Source organism: Dipteris shenzhenensis, chromosome 10 (genome assembly GCF_047967505.1).
Source record: "Dipteris shenzhenensis isolate YYH24624 ecotype China chromosome 10, Dip_SZ_1.0, whole genome shotgun sequence".
NCBI lineage: Eukaryota > Viridiplantae > Streptophyta > Polypodiopsida > Gleicheniales > Dipteridaceae > Dipteris > Dipteris shenzhenensis.
In genome coordinates this window covers 3,146,270-3,161,059 of record NC_141605.1, presented here as the reverse complement: position 1 = coordinate 3,161,059, position 14,790 = coordinate 3,146,270, and the positions used below count along the sequence as shown (strand labels likewise).

Genomic DNA, 14,790 nt, shown 5'->3' with positions numbered 1-14,790 from the left:
TAAGCAAGATGTAACCATTTGGATGACGTCGCTTTTCATCCGAGGCCAGTAGCATGTTGCACTGAGTAACCGATAAGTCTTGTTGATGCCTGGATGGGCAGCATAAGGAACTACATGATGCTCTTTTAACAAAAGACGTCGAACATCCTTGTCATGTGGTACACAGACGCGATCTTGATAGTACAGAAGGTCGTCCGTATAAGAATAGGATGAGAAAATCTTCTGTTTGGAAGTCGAAGGGTGATCTTTTGAAAGAACTTGTACTGCTGTGCCGAAGTCTTTATCATTGAAATACTTTCCTTTGAATAAATTCGGAACATCCACAGATAATGTAGAGATTACCATAGCTGATGCTAGAGTTAACCTGCTGAGAGCATCTGCAACTACATTGCGTAGTCCTGGAATGTACTCAATGGTCATGTGAAAGTTGGCCAGAAACTCAACCCAGCGTGCTTGTCGAGCGTTCATGACTGGCTGAGTAAAGATATACTTTAAAGAGTGATGGTCTGTTTTGACCACAGAGTCGGCTCCCATGAGATAATGTTTCCAAGAGCGATAAGCATGTACAACGGCAAGAAACTCCTTATCATAAACCGGGTATCGGGTTTGGATATCAGAATGTTTATGGCTGTCAAAAGCAATAACTCTGCCTTCTTGCATGAAGACTGCTCCTATAGCGATGTTGGAAGCGTCGGTCATGACCTCAAATGGAAGGTTTGGGTCATCAATAGCCATAACTGGTGTGGTAGTGAGTGCTTGCTTGAGTTGTTGTTGGAAACTATACTCTGTTTCGGGAAGCCACTGAAAAATTGCTGTGCTTTTGAAGTGCTTTTGAATAATTCAGACATAGGAGCTGCGATTTCGGAAAACTAACAGACCTTTGTATGGTAGAAGTTTGCCAATCTGAGAAAAGAGCGGACATCATGAACATTCTTAGGAGTAGGCCAGTTTCGGATTACCTTGACCTTCTTGGGATCCACAGAGATTCCTTGAGCTGAAAGGGCATACCCTTCCACAAGTGTCCATTCATCAAACTATCCATAAGTCTAGAAATAGAGAAAGGAATACGTCACAGATCGTGACAATTCTGGTCCTACCAGTGATTACATGGCATTCCCGCACTTCTCCTGCTTTTAGTGAAGCACTCTTGTGCTGTTGACAGCAGCTTATCTGTTATGTATGTGCTCATTTCGTGACATGTAGAAGGCATTTTCCCATGTGCCATTGCCACCTCGATCTCCCTTTTGTAGAGATGACCTTTTTTGTAGTCTATTCTTAACTTGGGATGTGCGGTAATTTTCTACTTTTTCACATTATTACTTGTCTCCATCATGGAGAGAGAGAGAGAGAGAGAGAGAGAGAGAGAGAGAGAGAGAGAGAGAAGTAGAAGTAGAATTTTATTATCGTCCTCGGGGGGCCAAAAATGACCCATGGGACCTAAATCCTCAGTACAAAAATCTCCTCCACTGTGGAGGGGTCAAGAATTTTCAAGTTCTTCACGGTACAAAAAAAGACGAGTGACAAAAGATCCCAACGCTGCCAGAGAGGTTGTGGAGAGAACTGACGAGATCTGAGTGGTGTGTGCCAGTATTTGCTGATAGTTGTCTTTGATGTATGCATATCGGGGGCAGTGTAGGGCTATATTTGCCTCTGTCTCTACTGTCTGCGAATCACAGAATCTGCAAATTCTGACATGTCGCGGCAGATTTAGCCAAGTTCCTGTCTCTATTGCCAAGGTATGTGACCGTGTGCGGAATCTGGCAATATTCCTGCGATAGAGAAGAGGTATGGGAGTACTGATGTATGGCTGAGTAGGGGCATCTGGTGTCATGAAAGATGACCATCATAAAGGATTTATTTGATCTTGATAGTATTCTAGCTTGGTCCTCTTTTCTGCTGTCAACCATTGGGTTTGTAGAGTGCATAGTAGGGACAACTGGAATTCTTGCATCTTGACCTTTTCAGGGGGCATAGTCAGGTATGATTCCACTTTCCATCTGCTGAACCATTTCCTTATATCTGTCCCCCATCCTGTGCAGATGATCTTGCTTTTATGATTCTTCTGAAGTTTCATACTAGCAGTCCATGCTCTATGTGGCAATCTTTCTTTTGGCATTTGTTGTACTTCCACTAGGGCATCACTTTGATCAGTGCATGGAATTCAATTGGCCGCCTGCCCGTTTCCAATAAGAGGACTGAATAAGGGCTATTTGCCTCGACTCCTAGATGTCTTCGTAGGAAAGCTTTCTACATTTTTTCAATCTCATTCCATGTGCATACTCCTACTCCATATAACACTGTTTGAACCACATATGCATCAAACAACATATTCCAAATCTTCCAGTTCCAGGTGTCAGTGTGCCTATAGTTGTTTTCAAATTGATAGTACTTCCCCCAACCTGTATCCGCCTTCTTTGTGCACATTGCCACCATCTGTGATCGGCTGGTATGTCAATACCCAAATATTTAAAGGTATCGACATATTCAATGGGCTGCCCACTTTTCGTGCAAAAGACCTGTAGTACCTGTAATAGTTGATGCATGGAGTCATAGTTGCCAGCCGAAATGGAAACAGAAGAAACAGAAACAGAAGAAACGTGCCAAGAAATGGCCGTTTCTGGCAACTATGCATGGAGTCAGGGTCATTAGCGAAAAGAACCACGTCATCTCCATATAGGAGCAATAGTATTGTCCATAGCCCAAGCTTGGGCTCTTGTATCCCTTCTTATGCTGCAAATTCATTAATCAGTTCTTCTAGCTTGTCAATGCATATTCCAAATAGTGTGGGTGAAAGAGGGCAACCTTGTTTCACCCCCATATCACTTTCGAAGGCGGTTGACAGTCCATGTTCTTGCCTGAGTTTGCATGATACCTTCTCATATATGTGAGAGATGCCTACCCTTAGTGCCAAAGGGACTCCAAGGTCTTGCATTCTTTTCCATAGGCCACCTCTCGGGACTGTATCAAATGCCTTCTTGAAATCTACAAAGCAACACAGAAGAGTTTCTCCTTTGAGCCTGCTCTCATCCATGAGTACTCTTAATGTGACAAGGTGATCTGCAGTTCTATGTTCTTTACGGAAGCTTGCTTGGCCAATGGCCCTCTTCTTGGCCTCTTCAGCCCAATTGCTGATTTTTCCCTCAAGCACTGTGCTAAAAAGTTTAGCTAGTGTGGAATTGACCATTATAGTCCTATAATTGGTGACTGAATTTTTGTCTCCTCCTTTGAATAGAGGCTGAACCCAATTCTCTTGCCAATTTGGAGGGAAGCCATGATGTAAAGCGTTTGTCAGTATGTGGGATAGCCATTGTCATGCCAATCTGGAGGGAAGCCATGATGTAAAGAGAGAGAGAGAGAGAGAGAGAGAGAGAGAGAGAGAGCACATACATGACAGCTCACATTTTGAGCTTGTACTTCCTTATAAGTATCGTAAAACGCTTATTAGTTTCATTATCTTTTTTTTTCCCTCTTGCAGAGAGCTTTATAGCAATTCCATCAGTGGACCGATCCCAAAAGAGCTAGGAAATTTGTCTGAGCTAGTGAGTCTTGACTTGTATCAAAATAAGTTTATTGGAGCAATACCTGACACTTTGGGAAAACTTGGTCATCTTCGGTTCCTGTAAGTCATTTTTTTCCTATTCCTTTTAAAAGGTAGTGTTTTTAAAAGGGATGATTTTCAGATAGTGTGAATGTCTCTTGTGATCTAGCAGATGAGATTGTATTAGCGCAGTTACCATTTGTCAAGTGATGCATTGTGAAAAGCACCTGAAAAAGTCAAATGGGGAACGCTGTAGGACTTTGGCTGCAGCTTGTCACGAAGTCACATTTCTGTGTTGTTTTGCTTCGGAGTGCTGTGTGTTTTGTAGCAAAAATCTCTTTTGTTGGGATTTCTTTTCTTGGAAGAAACTGATGAATGATGCTGGGCCATTTCGTTTCTTGCTAGAATTGTACCTTTTTGTAGAAACTGCTTGACGTATTTTCCTTCATAAACAAAATAATGTTTACATTTGGTGCTATTGCTGCTAGACTCTCTTTTCTCCATAGGATGTTTGGCAGCTTGTTTCCTTCATAGATGCTAGATTTGGTGGTTTGTAATAGCTCTGAAAACAAAACTGGTTATTCTGGATGATGGATTTTGATGTCATAGTTGGAGGTGATGCTTTTACTCTTTTGGCTTTATAATTGCTGTTTGTTTTGCTTTTACTTGATGCATTTAGACAAGTTTCTGGGTTTACTGTGCATAATAGTTCGGTTTCTGCTGTATTGTGGACAGGCGTTTGAATAATAATAGTCTCAGCAGCAACATTCCTGTCTCACTTACGAATGTTAATGCTCTTCAAGTGCTGTGAGTATTGCTGGTGGGCTGTATACAATTTGTCATATAATGTATGCAGAAGTTTGGTTATCTGTGCTTGCCTTTTACCATATGCTCTTTGTGGAGCCAATTGCAGTGATCTTTCGAACAATAATCTAAGTGGACAGGTGCCCACAAATGGCTCATTTTCTCTCTTCACTCCAATCAGGTATCAGTAGGTTGGATCGCCATTTCAGTGGTCGTTTTAATTGTTACATAAATCAGCATCCCTTTGATTGCAGGATGCCCTGCAAGGTCATTACGAGTTACGATTACATGCCTTTCTAAATGCATTTGAGCACACCATTATTGTCATCCACACTATTTGTGCCTGCACCAGTCTCTTACAGCCAGTGTTGTACATGTTCAAGAATTATATAGCGAAATTGACAGTGTTCATTTTGTGAGATAGTACAGTGCTGAGTAGGAAAACAAATTTTTACTAAAGTCAAGTCTGCTCACCCTTTTTTCAGAAGGGGGGGGGGGGGGGGGCAGTTTAAAAAATGAGTAAACTGTGCTTTGCATTGATCTTTAACTCTTTTTTGGTTTGATCTGGCATGTATCTTGGAAAATACAATTACAGTTTAAATTCATGCAATTGTCTATGCAAGCCTTGTAGGTTGAGGTCCTGTTGCTTTAACCATCGGTTTCAGGTTTCTGATTGTACGGATCCTTCGTATGGCAGTTTCAGTGGCAATGTTCAACTTTGTGGTCCAGTGGTTGGTAAACCTTGCCCCGGTCAGCCTCCTTTTCCTCCTCCACCACCCTTTCAGCCACCTCCAAGCCCTTCAACCACTGGAAACAATAATGGTAGGTTGTCTTTGTTCGTTACTCTATAAAAATGTTCAACTTCATTTCAAAGTGCAGACATTCTTTAAGAAATAACTTTGTAAACATTCACTCGTTGTGTAGGAAGACCATCCTCGTCAAGCACTGGAGCTATAGCAGGTGGAGTTGCTGCGGGTGCTGCTCTCATCTTTGCTGTTCCTGCAATTGGTTTTGCATGGTGGCGAAGGCGCAAACCTCAAGAACATTTTTTTGATGTCCCAGGTACGTTACTTTTTTTGAAGGATTTTCTTTCTGTTTTCTGCGATGGTGATTGGTTTCTCTAACCCTTAGTATGTAATTCAATATAGTACCAAAATGAGCTTTCTCTTTCTAAGGAATTTCATGCATTTGTTTGATATTGGAAAGTGTCGTGGACTAGTCTTTTACATGATTATTCTATTTGAGGAGATCAAATAGCTGATGACATCTTGATGAGAGAGGTATAGTGGTATACCCTGAGGCTTGAAGATGGGTTAATAGGGTGATTAACGATTAGTAATGGTATAGGTACTATCTAAGTTTAATTGTTCGTATTAAGATGTTATTTAAAGGTGATGAGGTGTTGGAGTAAACATTTGACTTGTGAGATTGTATGAATATGAAATATTCTAATGTGTCTCGTGACTTGTGACTAACAACCATGCCTGTGCACCATTGCAAGCAATGTTGTCGCAAGGAATTGCTTTGAAACGCTTGTGGGTGTGAGTTTGGATGCATAACTGATTGTAATTGCAGCAAATTGTAAAGTTCAGAGGTCCACACTTTTTTGAAAGTGTGAGGAGAGTGGATGCATAACCGATTGTAACTGCAGCAAATTGTAAAGTTCAGAGGTCTGACACTTTTTTGAAAGTACTTGCGACTCTTTTCTAGAGCTCTGATGTTGTTCTATGGCCAAAATATTTGAGCAAACACAGCCCCTATTTGCATGGGAAAGGGCTTGTAACGTCATCATGGGGTCTCACATAAATTCTGTACCTTTGTATAGATTTTTGTTCTTTAGAACAACAAAAAATCAAAATTTGTGTGATTGGACTTATTCTAGTCTTACAAAGGTATATATAGCTTGCTATAGCATGAGAGCTAGCAGACTTGCAAAAATCAAGAAAATTGTCACCAGGAAAGAGGAAATCTACTGGAAAATTTACAAATTTGTACTTGGACACTCCATGGATTTTTGTTAAAGTTCTATGTTGATGTTTGCATCCCTTGCATAAACAAAACAATGAATATTTTTGAGTTAATCGATTTGTTAGGGAGTGGGTTGCATACAAGTACAAAGGGCTTATATTAATGGATGCTTATGTGTGTGCGTGTGATGTCCCATTGATGATAGCAGTGGATCTGTTGGAATTCCTTGTATGTCACCTGAAAGGATATGGGTTTCTATACTTAGGATGGAGGGCAAGGGCTACTTTAATCTGGTAGACCTAATCTTTTAGTAGAAACTGTTGAGCAGCAAAGTAAGCAAGTGGAGATACTCCTACAGTCATTGACATTTGAAATATGCACGGCCACATAGCGACAATACTGGATGTATGTGTAATCTTGAGAATCCCAAGACAGCCATTAGAAGATCCTCTTCAAATATATAACGCCTCATGTAACCAGAAATCTCTTAGTGAAGAAGACATCTAACATTGCAGTCAAGGTCACAATCACTGGATGTGATTGTCTTTCGTCATCAAACCAAGACCTCGGTTTAATGAAGAGTATCATCTGCTAGACCTGATATTTTCAAACATCACTAGCATGATTAGCCTGGTAGGGATTCTATCACTTCCAGCATGGAGGAAAGGGGCTTTAGTGTGTGGGTGGCATGAATGCACCAATACAGCAACTGTCCATGCATTTTATAATATTGGTATGCAAGTGTCTAGACCGGGGAATAATATTCCTGTTATTACCCTAAGAAATTTGATTCTTTTGTAATTGTCTTTTATAAAGACAATGTTGAGTCTACCACTGATGGATTGGAAAGCATATTGAAATAACCAGCTCATGAACTGAAATTTAAAAACGTAAGATCAGAATTCCGGTGTGGCATCTCCCTGCTCGACGCCTCCTGCTAGTCCCTTTCTCCACCTCCCCATCGTGCTACCCCGTCCCAACCACTCCCTCGCTTTCCCTCTGTGCTTCCTCTGCCTCGTCCTCTTGCTCACGGCTAGTCGCGGGCTGCTTGCAGCCTATGCCGCGGGTCTCCTTCTCCCCCGAATCCTTTCCGCCTCATGGGGATTGTGGGCAGTTGGAAGTACATCCCCTCCTTTTTGGGTCTAGAGGGGAGGAGCTATGGAACCCCCGCCCTCTTTGACTAAATGATGGGTGATATGTTCTTTATGATGGAGGAGTGGGTTGGCTAGCTAGCAAGGGACGAAGTTTTAGATTGATTAGCGTGAGCAGCTCCGACAGGTTACACTGTGACGATTGACCCAATGTGGCAAGATCCTAGGAGTAGAGACCTCCTTGATGCAATGGCTCCTAAAGGTGGGAATATAGCTAATCATGCCGTGGGCAGTCAGGCGTATGGACCCATAATACTCCTCGTCTAAACCCGTAGTGAAGCCCTAGGAAGCCATGAATATCACATGGCTTTCACTCACAGGAAGGGCTTGTTTGCCACCCACCCCTCATCATGGGATAATCATTTGTCTTTCTTTTGCCATCCACCCCTCCTCGTGGGATAATCAGTTGTCTTTCTTACGATTCAAGAGCATATGTTTGTAGCTTCGGTTTTTAGGCCACAATGCTATCTTCTTTTGAGGAGAGGTTCGGAGATATGGTCTCTAGTTTTGAGTCAAGTGTGGACATATGCATTTTAGTAGCCCAAACGTTAGCCCTAGAGGTGTTTCATCAGGGTGAGCGCCTAGGAGGACAAGTTGTGTGGATAGGCTTGAGGATGGGAGGCTCCAGGATTAGGATCTGCATGTCATCATGCACCTTTTGGGGATGGCTTACTGAGTGCCCCCTAGATATGGACTCTTGGATTGTCCAAGGAGACTTCGACAACCTAGAGTTTGAGGAGGACAAGCAAAGAGAATCTCTTTCTCGGTGTTACCTATGACTGAGCACAGCACATGGGAGCAATTCATCGTGGTTAGCCGCCTAGAGAGAGAGAGAGTTCTTTTGACTCGCGGGTGGCCTTTGCTACTCCTTTAGCAATGGCGCTATGATAGACTACTCGAGAGACTAGATAGATTTTATATGGGAGACTAGGCTATGCATAGAGGTGGAGCTATGGGCATCTTAGTCTTATCGAGAGTAACACCTCGGCTTTGATGGTCCACTTTGAGTAGAGATGGGATGAGTTGGACCTCTTTCGTGCGTTCTCTGGTCAACCTCTCCATTGTGCATGGTCTTTGTGTCTCTAGCTCCACTGCTTTGCGCAGACTCTTCCCACTGATCCACTTCACCCTTAGATTAGCTATTTGCTCCTCCTCTACTCCACACTGTCCCGACGTTGACTCAAATGTCTTGGCGTTGACTCAAATGCGTAGAAATCTATGACATGTTGTTGTGCTCAATCTTTCTCGTCTCTTGTGGCACTGTTAGCGCCTGCCGTCTGATCTGCCTTAAAGGTCTCTCTGTGCCAGCGTATCTCTATTTGATAGAGAGTAAAGTAGACTTGGTCATGAAAGTAGATCAGCCGAGATAGTGGCCCAAAGCTGTGCCCTTCTTGAAAGAGACAGTGGTATCGTCCCCGGTCTCATAATAGAGTAGGCAGGAACATAAGAAATGCTCCTGAGTTGGTGGGACAAAACCTAAATCTCTGTCCAATGGCAATTCTCGGTGCTTGTGAGACTCATCTGCCTTTAAATACTGGGGTTTTAATGATCACTCCATCCTCGGATACTCTCAAGAAGTGGTCGGGATAGAATTGCATCTTGGTGGTGAACTTTTGGTTTCCCCCTAAGTTTGTGACGTATGGAACTGGAATAGGTTGAACAATATGATACCTCTGATCTCATCTCGTGGGATTAGAGGGACGAGGCATCCAAGCTGTATTGGAAGTGGGGGTAGTCGTCCATCTGAATACCTTGACTAGCAAACCATCTGGAAATACATGCTATCCCGTCCTCCGTCTGGATGATTCTAGTGCTATCCTTGATAATCTCCAGTTAGGCAAAGACCAAACCTTGTGAAGGGATGTCATTGTTTGAAAGATGGTATCAATTTGGAGTGTGTCATGCAAACTGTACTTGTACAATCTGTTGGGGGACTGAGGACGGAGTTCAAATCATCTGTGGGCCTAGAATCACCTGTAGCCTCTCGAATCTCTGTGTGTCAGTCTTGGAGATATCATCCCAAAGAAGGGTGATGCATACATGGTTGTCGGTCTGACTCATGTATCAAACAGCCATCCCTTCATCGGGGGTCCTAGAAGTGTGCCTGGAAGCATTGTCGCTGTAAGCTGTGCCCTGGCTGCATGGATCATTGTGTAACTTTGTTCCGTGAAGACTGCCCCTGGATAGGTGTATGATTGCACGATCTCCACCGGCTCCCCTCAGTAAGTGAACTTGTGCTGATGAAGAAGCCCATGGGGTGTTCAAAATCATAACCTTGGTCTTACTGAGCTTGATTGTCAAGTGTCTGTCCCCGCGGAGCACCTTTGGGGCCTCTAGATGTCTTTGTTGGGCTGCTGCTGAAGAGGATATGAGAGAGAGAGAGAGAGAGAGAGAGAGAGAAAGAGAGAGAGAGAGAGTCTATGAATGTCCACGGGAGACCAATGGGTCTATGGGACAACAAAACAACCAGCTAGTACATTCGCATGGCAACCCCCAAGGAGTGGAAAAAGCAACTCCAAGTTATTAAAAGTATCTATGTCATATCTGAATTCAAAAACATAATCGGCCATACATCATTTTAAGACTGGGCATCTTTTGATTTGGATTTAAACTCCTCAATGAGTGCTTCACCCTCACGGTATACTGCCCATTTTCCGTCCTTCCGATCAGCCTTAACCTTTGCTAATTGCGCTCCTTATTTTTGAATTGAGATCATGAGAGTTTCTCAGCTATCCATACCCTGGTCCCTTTTAACTTGTAAGATTGTCGGAGAAGATTGTATGTTAATCTCATGGTTTAAGTGTAATGATAGCATGTCCTCTAGAGTGCAGGATACTAGTTGCTTTGGCACTTCATCATTGTCAACCGTCCATTCAATGCTAGGCATGTCTTCTTTTTACATGTGCTAAAGTCTTCCTGAAAGGGTTCTCCTCTTTGTACCAGTCTTCAAGGGGCCCCCCTATTCTAATCTTCAGTGCATTGTCACATCTGGCTTCATGTTCCTTAATCTCTTCTTGAATATCAGTTCTACTTGCCTTTGTATCAAGCTCCCAGTGACTTCTTTCTTGATTGTTTGTATTGTGGTGAGAACAAGATCTTTAACCGTAGAGACTAGTTGAGGGGTAGGTGGAGAAGCCTTGCAAGTCTTCATGACCTCATCTATTACTGCCTGCTTGCCAGGTCTTTGAAGAACCTGAAGTCTAGCTGTCACAGCTGCCAACTGCAACTTTAACTCTTGCACTTGCTGCTCAAAGTGAAGAATCTGTTCTTGGGGGCCAATGATGGGATGATGGAGCCCCCCTGTTTGGTATGTCTTTGCGTATGGAGAGGGAGTCAATGCTGTAGAGAGTTCGGGCTGGGTCGACATTAACTGGGAAGGCTCAAAGAGGGGGTATTTTGAGGAAGAACCAAGTTGCTTCGTATTGACAATATCTATAGGTACCCCCTGACTGAAACTATGGCCCCAGGCTTGGCTGGGGGTTCAGCCCAGCTAGGAGTAAGGGAAATGAAACGAGGCTGCTGCTAGGGGCTGTCTGAAACAGCGAACTGCTAGTCTGAAAAGGGTGACCAGACCCGACCTGGAGGATGAGGCTGTTTGACGTGACCTGGATCTGCTGCTGACTCCCGCGACCTGGAATTTGGAACTGAATAGTAGGTATCATTTCAACAAATGGATATAATACTACTTAAATCTCCTTCAGGCTTGGCTACACGTATCAATGAGAATTGTTAGGAAGGAAAAAAAAAAACCCGAGTTGAATGTCATGAGAGCGCCCGCCGCCCCCCCCCCCCCACACAAGCGCGTGCACGCACACGTGCACACACACACACACACAAGGCAGGAAAGGCAAAATTTGCAAGTTGAATGTCATAGAATAGCTTACATTGTAGAGAGAGAGAGAGAGAGAGAGAGAGAGAGAGAGAGAGAGCTCTTTCACCTTCACCTTTCTTCCACGGGCTACAAGCTGAAGCCTGGGCTGTCTTACTTCATGCCATAGGTAGTAGATTTGTTCCTATGGGTCTAAGCTGATCCTTCTCTTGAATGTAAATGCATGGGGACTGGGTGTTGCTGCAATGGCACAGAGAGAGAGAGAGAGAGAGAGAGAGAGAGAGAGAGAGAGAGAGAGCTTTGACTCGGTGAAACTTGCACAGCTGAGGAAGATCCTGAGGTCCACTTGGGGCAGTTGAAACGGTTTTCCTTGCGTGAGCTTCAAGTAGCCACAGATAACTTCAACAACAGGAATATTTTGGGTAGAGGTGGGTTTGGCAAAGTTTACAAGGGGCGTCTAGCTGATGGCACACTTGTAGCTGTGAAGCGCTTAAAGGAAGAGCGGAGCCCAGGTGGAGAACTGCAGTTTCAGACAGAAGTTGAGATGATTAGCATGGCAGTTCATCGTAATCTTCTTCGTTTAAGAGGATTTTGTATGACACCAACAGAGCGGCTGCTGGTCTATCCATTCATGCCAAATGGGAGTGTTTCTTCACGACTACGTGGTAAAGGACTCGTTCTTCTTTCAATTGGAGTTTTTTGGAAAGGGACACTAGCACTGTTACCTCTTTGAAAAAAGATAATCATTGCTTGAATGGCTTTGGCATTTTACTTAAAATCAAATACAATTTTATGATTAGTCTCAGTATTGTCAGTTATCAGCTGGAGTAAGAAATTTGGTCATCACTGTTCACAAGCATTTTGTTTAGTGTATTCAGTCACAAATTGTCACTCAATATGTCTACCTTGTGTTTCTGTAGCTCCGTGGGAGTGATTTCGTGGTTTGGGACTTTTTGTCATTGCCTTGACTTGTGAATTAGGCACCATATTCCATTTCTTTTCAAAGGAAACGTCTGGGGTTGTGGTTTTTAACAGCTGCTTTCCAGTAATGGTTTAATCGCAGACGGTAGTGTATTCCCTCTTTGCAGACAGGGCTGTTGGGGATGCACCTTTGGATTGGCCCACACGAAAAAGAATAGCGTTGGGTTCTGCGAGAGGACTTTCATATTTACATGATCACTGTGATCCAAAGATCATTCATCGTGATGTCAAGGCTGCTAACATTTTGTTGGATGAGGAGTTTGAGGCAGTTGTGGGAGATTTTGGTCTTGCTAAACTGATGGATTATAAGGACACTCATGTAACAACTGCTGTGCGTGGGACTATAGGCCACATTGCCCCCGAGTATCTCTCAACAGGGAAGTCTTCTGAGAAGACAGACGTGTTTGGTTTTGGGATTATGTTACTGGAACTCATTACTGGACAACGAGCCTTTGACCTTGCAAGACTAGCAAATGATGATGATGTCATGCTACTGGATTGGGTATGCTATTACTGTCACATTAATGTTCTTTCGTGCTTGTGGATATGCGAAATCAAACTTTTAGGTTATGCATGAAACCAAAGCAAGAGATACTTTGTTGCCTTGATTGATTGTGAACATGACAGTTTCCTTTCACATGCTTTATCAATCAGGTCAAAGGCCTACTGCGAGAGCGGAAGATTGACATGCTTGTCGATCCTGATTTGAAGTCAAATTATGAAACCCATGAAGTGGAGCAGCTTATCCAAGTAGCTTTGCTTTGCACGCAAAGCTCACCCATGGACAGACCTAAGATGTCTGAAGTTGTGCGTATGCTGGAGGGTGATGGCCTTGCGGAGCGCTGGGAGGAGTGGCAAAAGGTGGAGGTAGTCCGCAGTCAAGAGGTTGAGCTTGTACCCCATCGGAGTTCCGACTGGATTGTGGATTCTGTTGACAACTTACATGCAGTTGAGTTGTCAGGTCCAAGATAGTGCTAACAGTCATACTTATAATTTAAGCCCTGTGAAAATTGTATTGAGGCCTCCATATAACAAATCATGCTCATGTATATCGAGTTTAGAGTAAGAAATATTTTTCCCGGCCTCTTTTCTCCCATTGTGAATGTTGCGCAACTTCCTTAAATGGCATGCAATAAGTCCACAGCCTGATAAAGTTCTCAACCAGCATAACAAAAGCAGCTTAAACATCACTGTGCAAAAGCGTTTGAGTCCAAATCCAATTTGACCACGTTCCCTTTTGACTGCATGACGGGATGTTCTCAGGCTTGCAATATGTACAATATAATTTACTGGGTACCTTGTAAAGGTTCTGTTCTCTAGAAAATGTAAGCCCCGCATATGGCTCAATGTTCTGTAGGTTGGACAGAACACATTAATGTAACTTATTGGGTAGATCTTGCTGATTCAGTCTTCTTTCTGGACAATAGTTGTAGGCTTGAAAACTTAATTGTATGGTACTATTGATATAAACAGTATCCGCACGTTACGTTAGCCAACAAATGTCATGACAAGAGAAATGATTATTTAGTTAATTAATAGTCATTAGAACTTTATTATTGTTAGGCGTCAATTTGATGGTGCGGTTATATGTTTGTATTTATGATCGATCAAGCGGTGTAAATAGTACTGCCAAAACTATGTAACATTGGCCAATGATTAGTAATAAAGATGTGTGCACACACGTGTCTAGGTCCTAGGGGCAATAGGAAAGGGAAAGGGTGCATTAGAGTGCATTGAATGGTAGGTGCATGGGTCATAGGCTAAGGGTAGGTGTAAATGGGAAGATGGAACTTGAGTGATCTCAAGGGACATTAATGAAAGGGTATCACCCTTTCATTGTGAATCTCATGTTGCATTCTCTCTACCACATTGCATTCATCCGTCATCTCTCTCCCACCTTGCATGTAGGTCGAAAAAGAAACAAGTACTCTCACGAGGGTGCTCTTTCCCATTGGAGGGCCAATCAGCATTCAAATTATGCATGCATTGCACACATTTGCATTTTCGAAAAGTGGATCTTCACATTTGGTATCAGAGCGGCGACGATCCATGAGCGGGACGAGAAGAGGGTGACAGTTGCGAACGACGGAAGTCGCAAGAGAGGTTGCGGAAAAGGATCACGACTGACCGATCTCGAGGTTCTGAGACAAGGGATTTTTCTAAAAAATTTTGGCCTTCAACGGTGAATTGGGTGTCCTCACGGGGTGAATTGCTCCCTCCCCCCCAATGTGAATGGACCCTTAAACCGTGAGAAAAAGGGATCCCCGTTCTACCCAATGGCAAGTCAGATCGGAATAAGATTTTAAGGGAGTGATCCACCCATCAAGTGCCCCCTATAACGGTATCTAGAGCTCCAATCCGCTCAAAACAAGTAGCCCAAACGGAGCGTACCAGTTTACAGCAGAAATACAAGAAGAAAAGCTTAAAAGAGAAGGGAAAGGAGGTCATTTTAAGTGTCTTCTCAACACAAACGAAGCGGGAGTCGGATAAGTACCACCAACTCTACAACACTTGAAGTT

The 14,790-nt window shown here is 43.3% G+C and overlaps 1 protein-coding gene across 1 annotated transcript in view; it reads left to right on the top strand.

Annotated features, from left to right (window-relative positions):
• The window catches only part of LOC147897267 (LRR receptor kinase BAK1-like), a 58,546-nt gene extending 44,846 nt beyond the window's left edge, over positions 1–13,700 (top strand). Inside the window, exons 4-11 of the mRNA XM_087380865.1 lie at positions 3,476–3,619; positions 4,274–4,345; positions 4,452–4,523; positions 5,040–5,164; positions 5,267–5,404; positions 11,614–11,955; positions 12,379–12,773; positions 12,926–13,700. Of these exons, the coding sequence (XP_087236991.1) occupies positions 3,476–3,619; positions 4,274–4,345; positions 4,452–4,523; positions 5,040–5,164; positions 5,267–5,404; positions 11,614–11,955; positions 12,379–12,773; positions 12,926–13,243 (1,606 nt within the window). The 3' untranslated portion in view covers positions 13,244–13,700. The remainder of the gene's footprint in view (positions 1–3,475; positions 3,620–4,273; positions 4,346–4,451; positions 4,524–5,039; positions 5,165–5,266; positions 5,405–11,613; positions 11,956–12,378; positions 12,774–12,925) is intronic.
• The last annotated feature ends 1,090 nt before the right edge of the window (positions 13,701–14,790 follow it).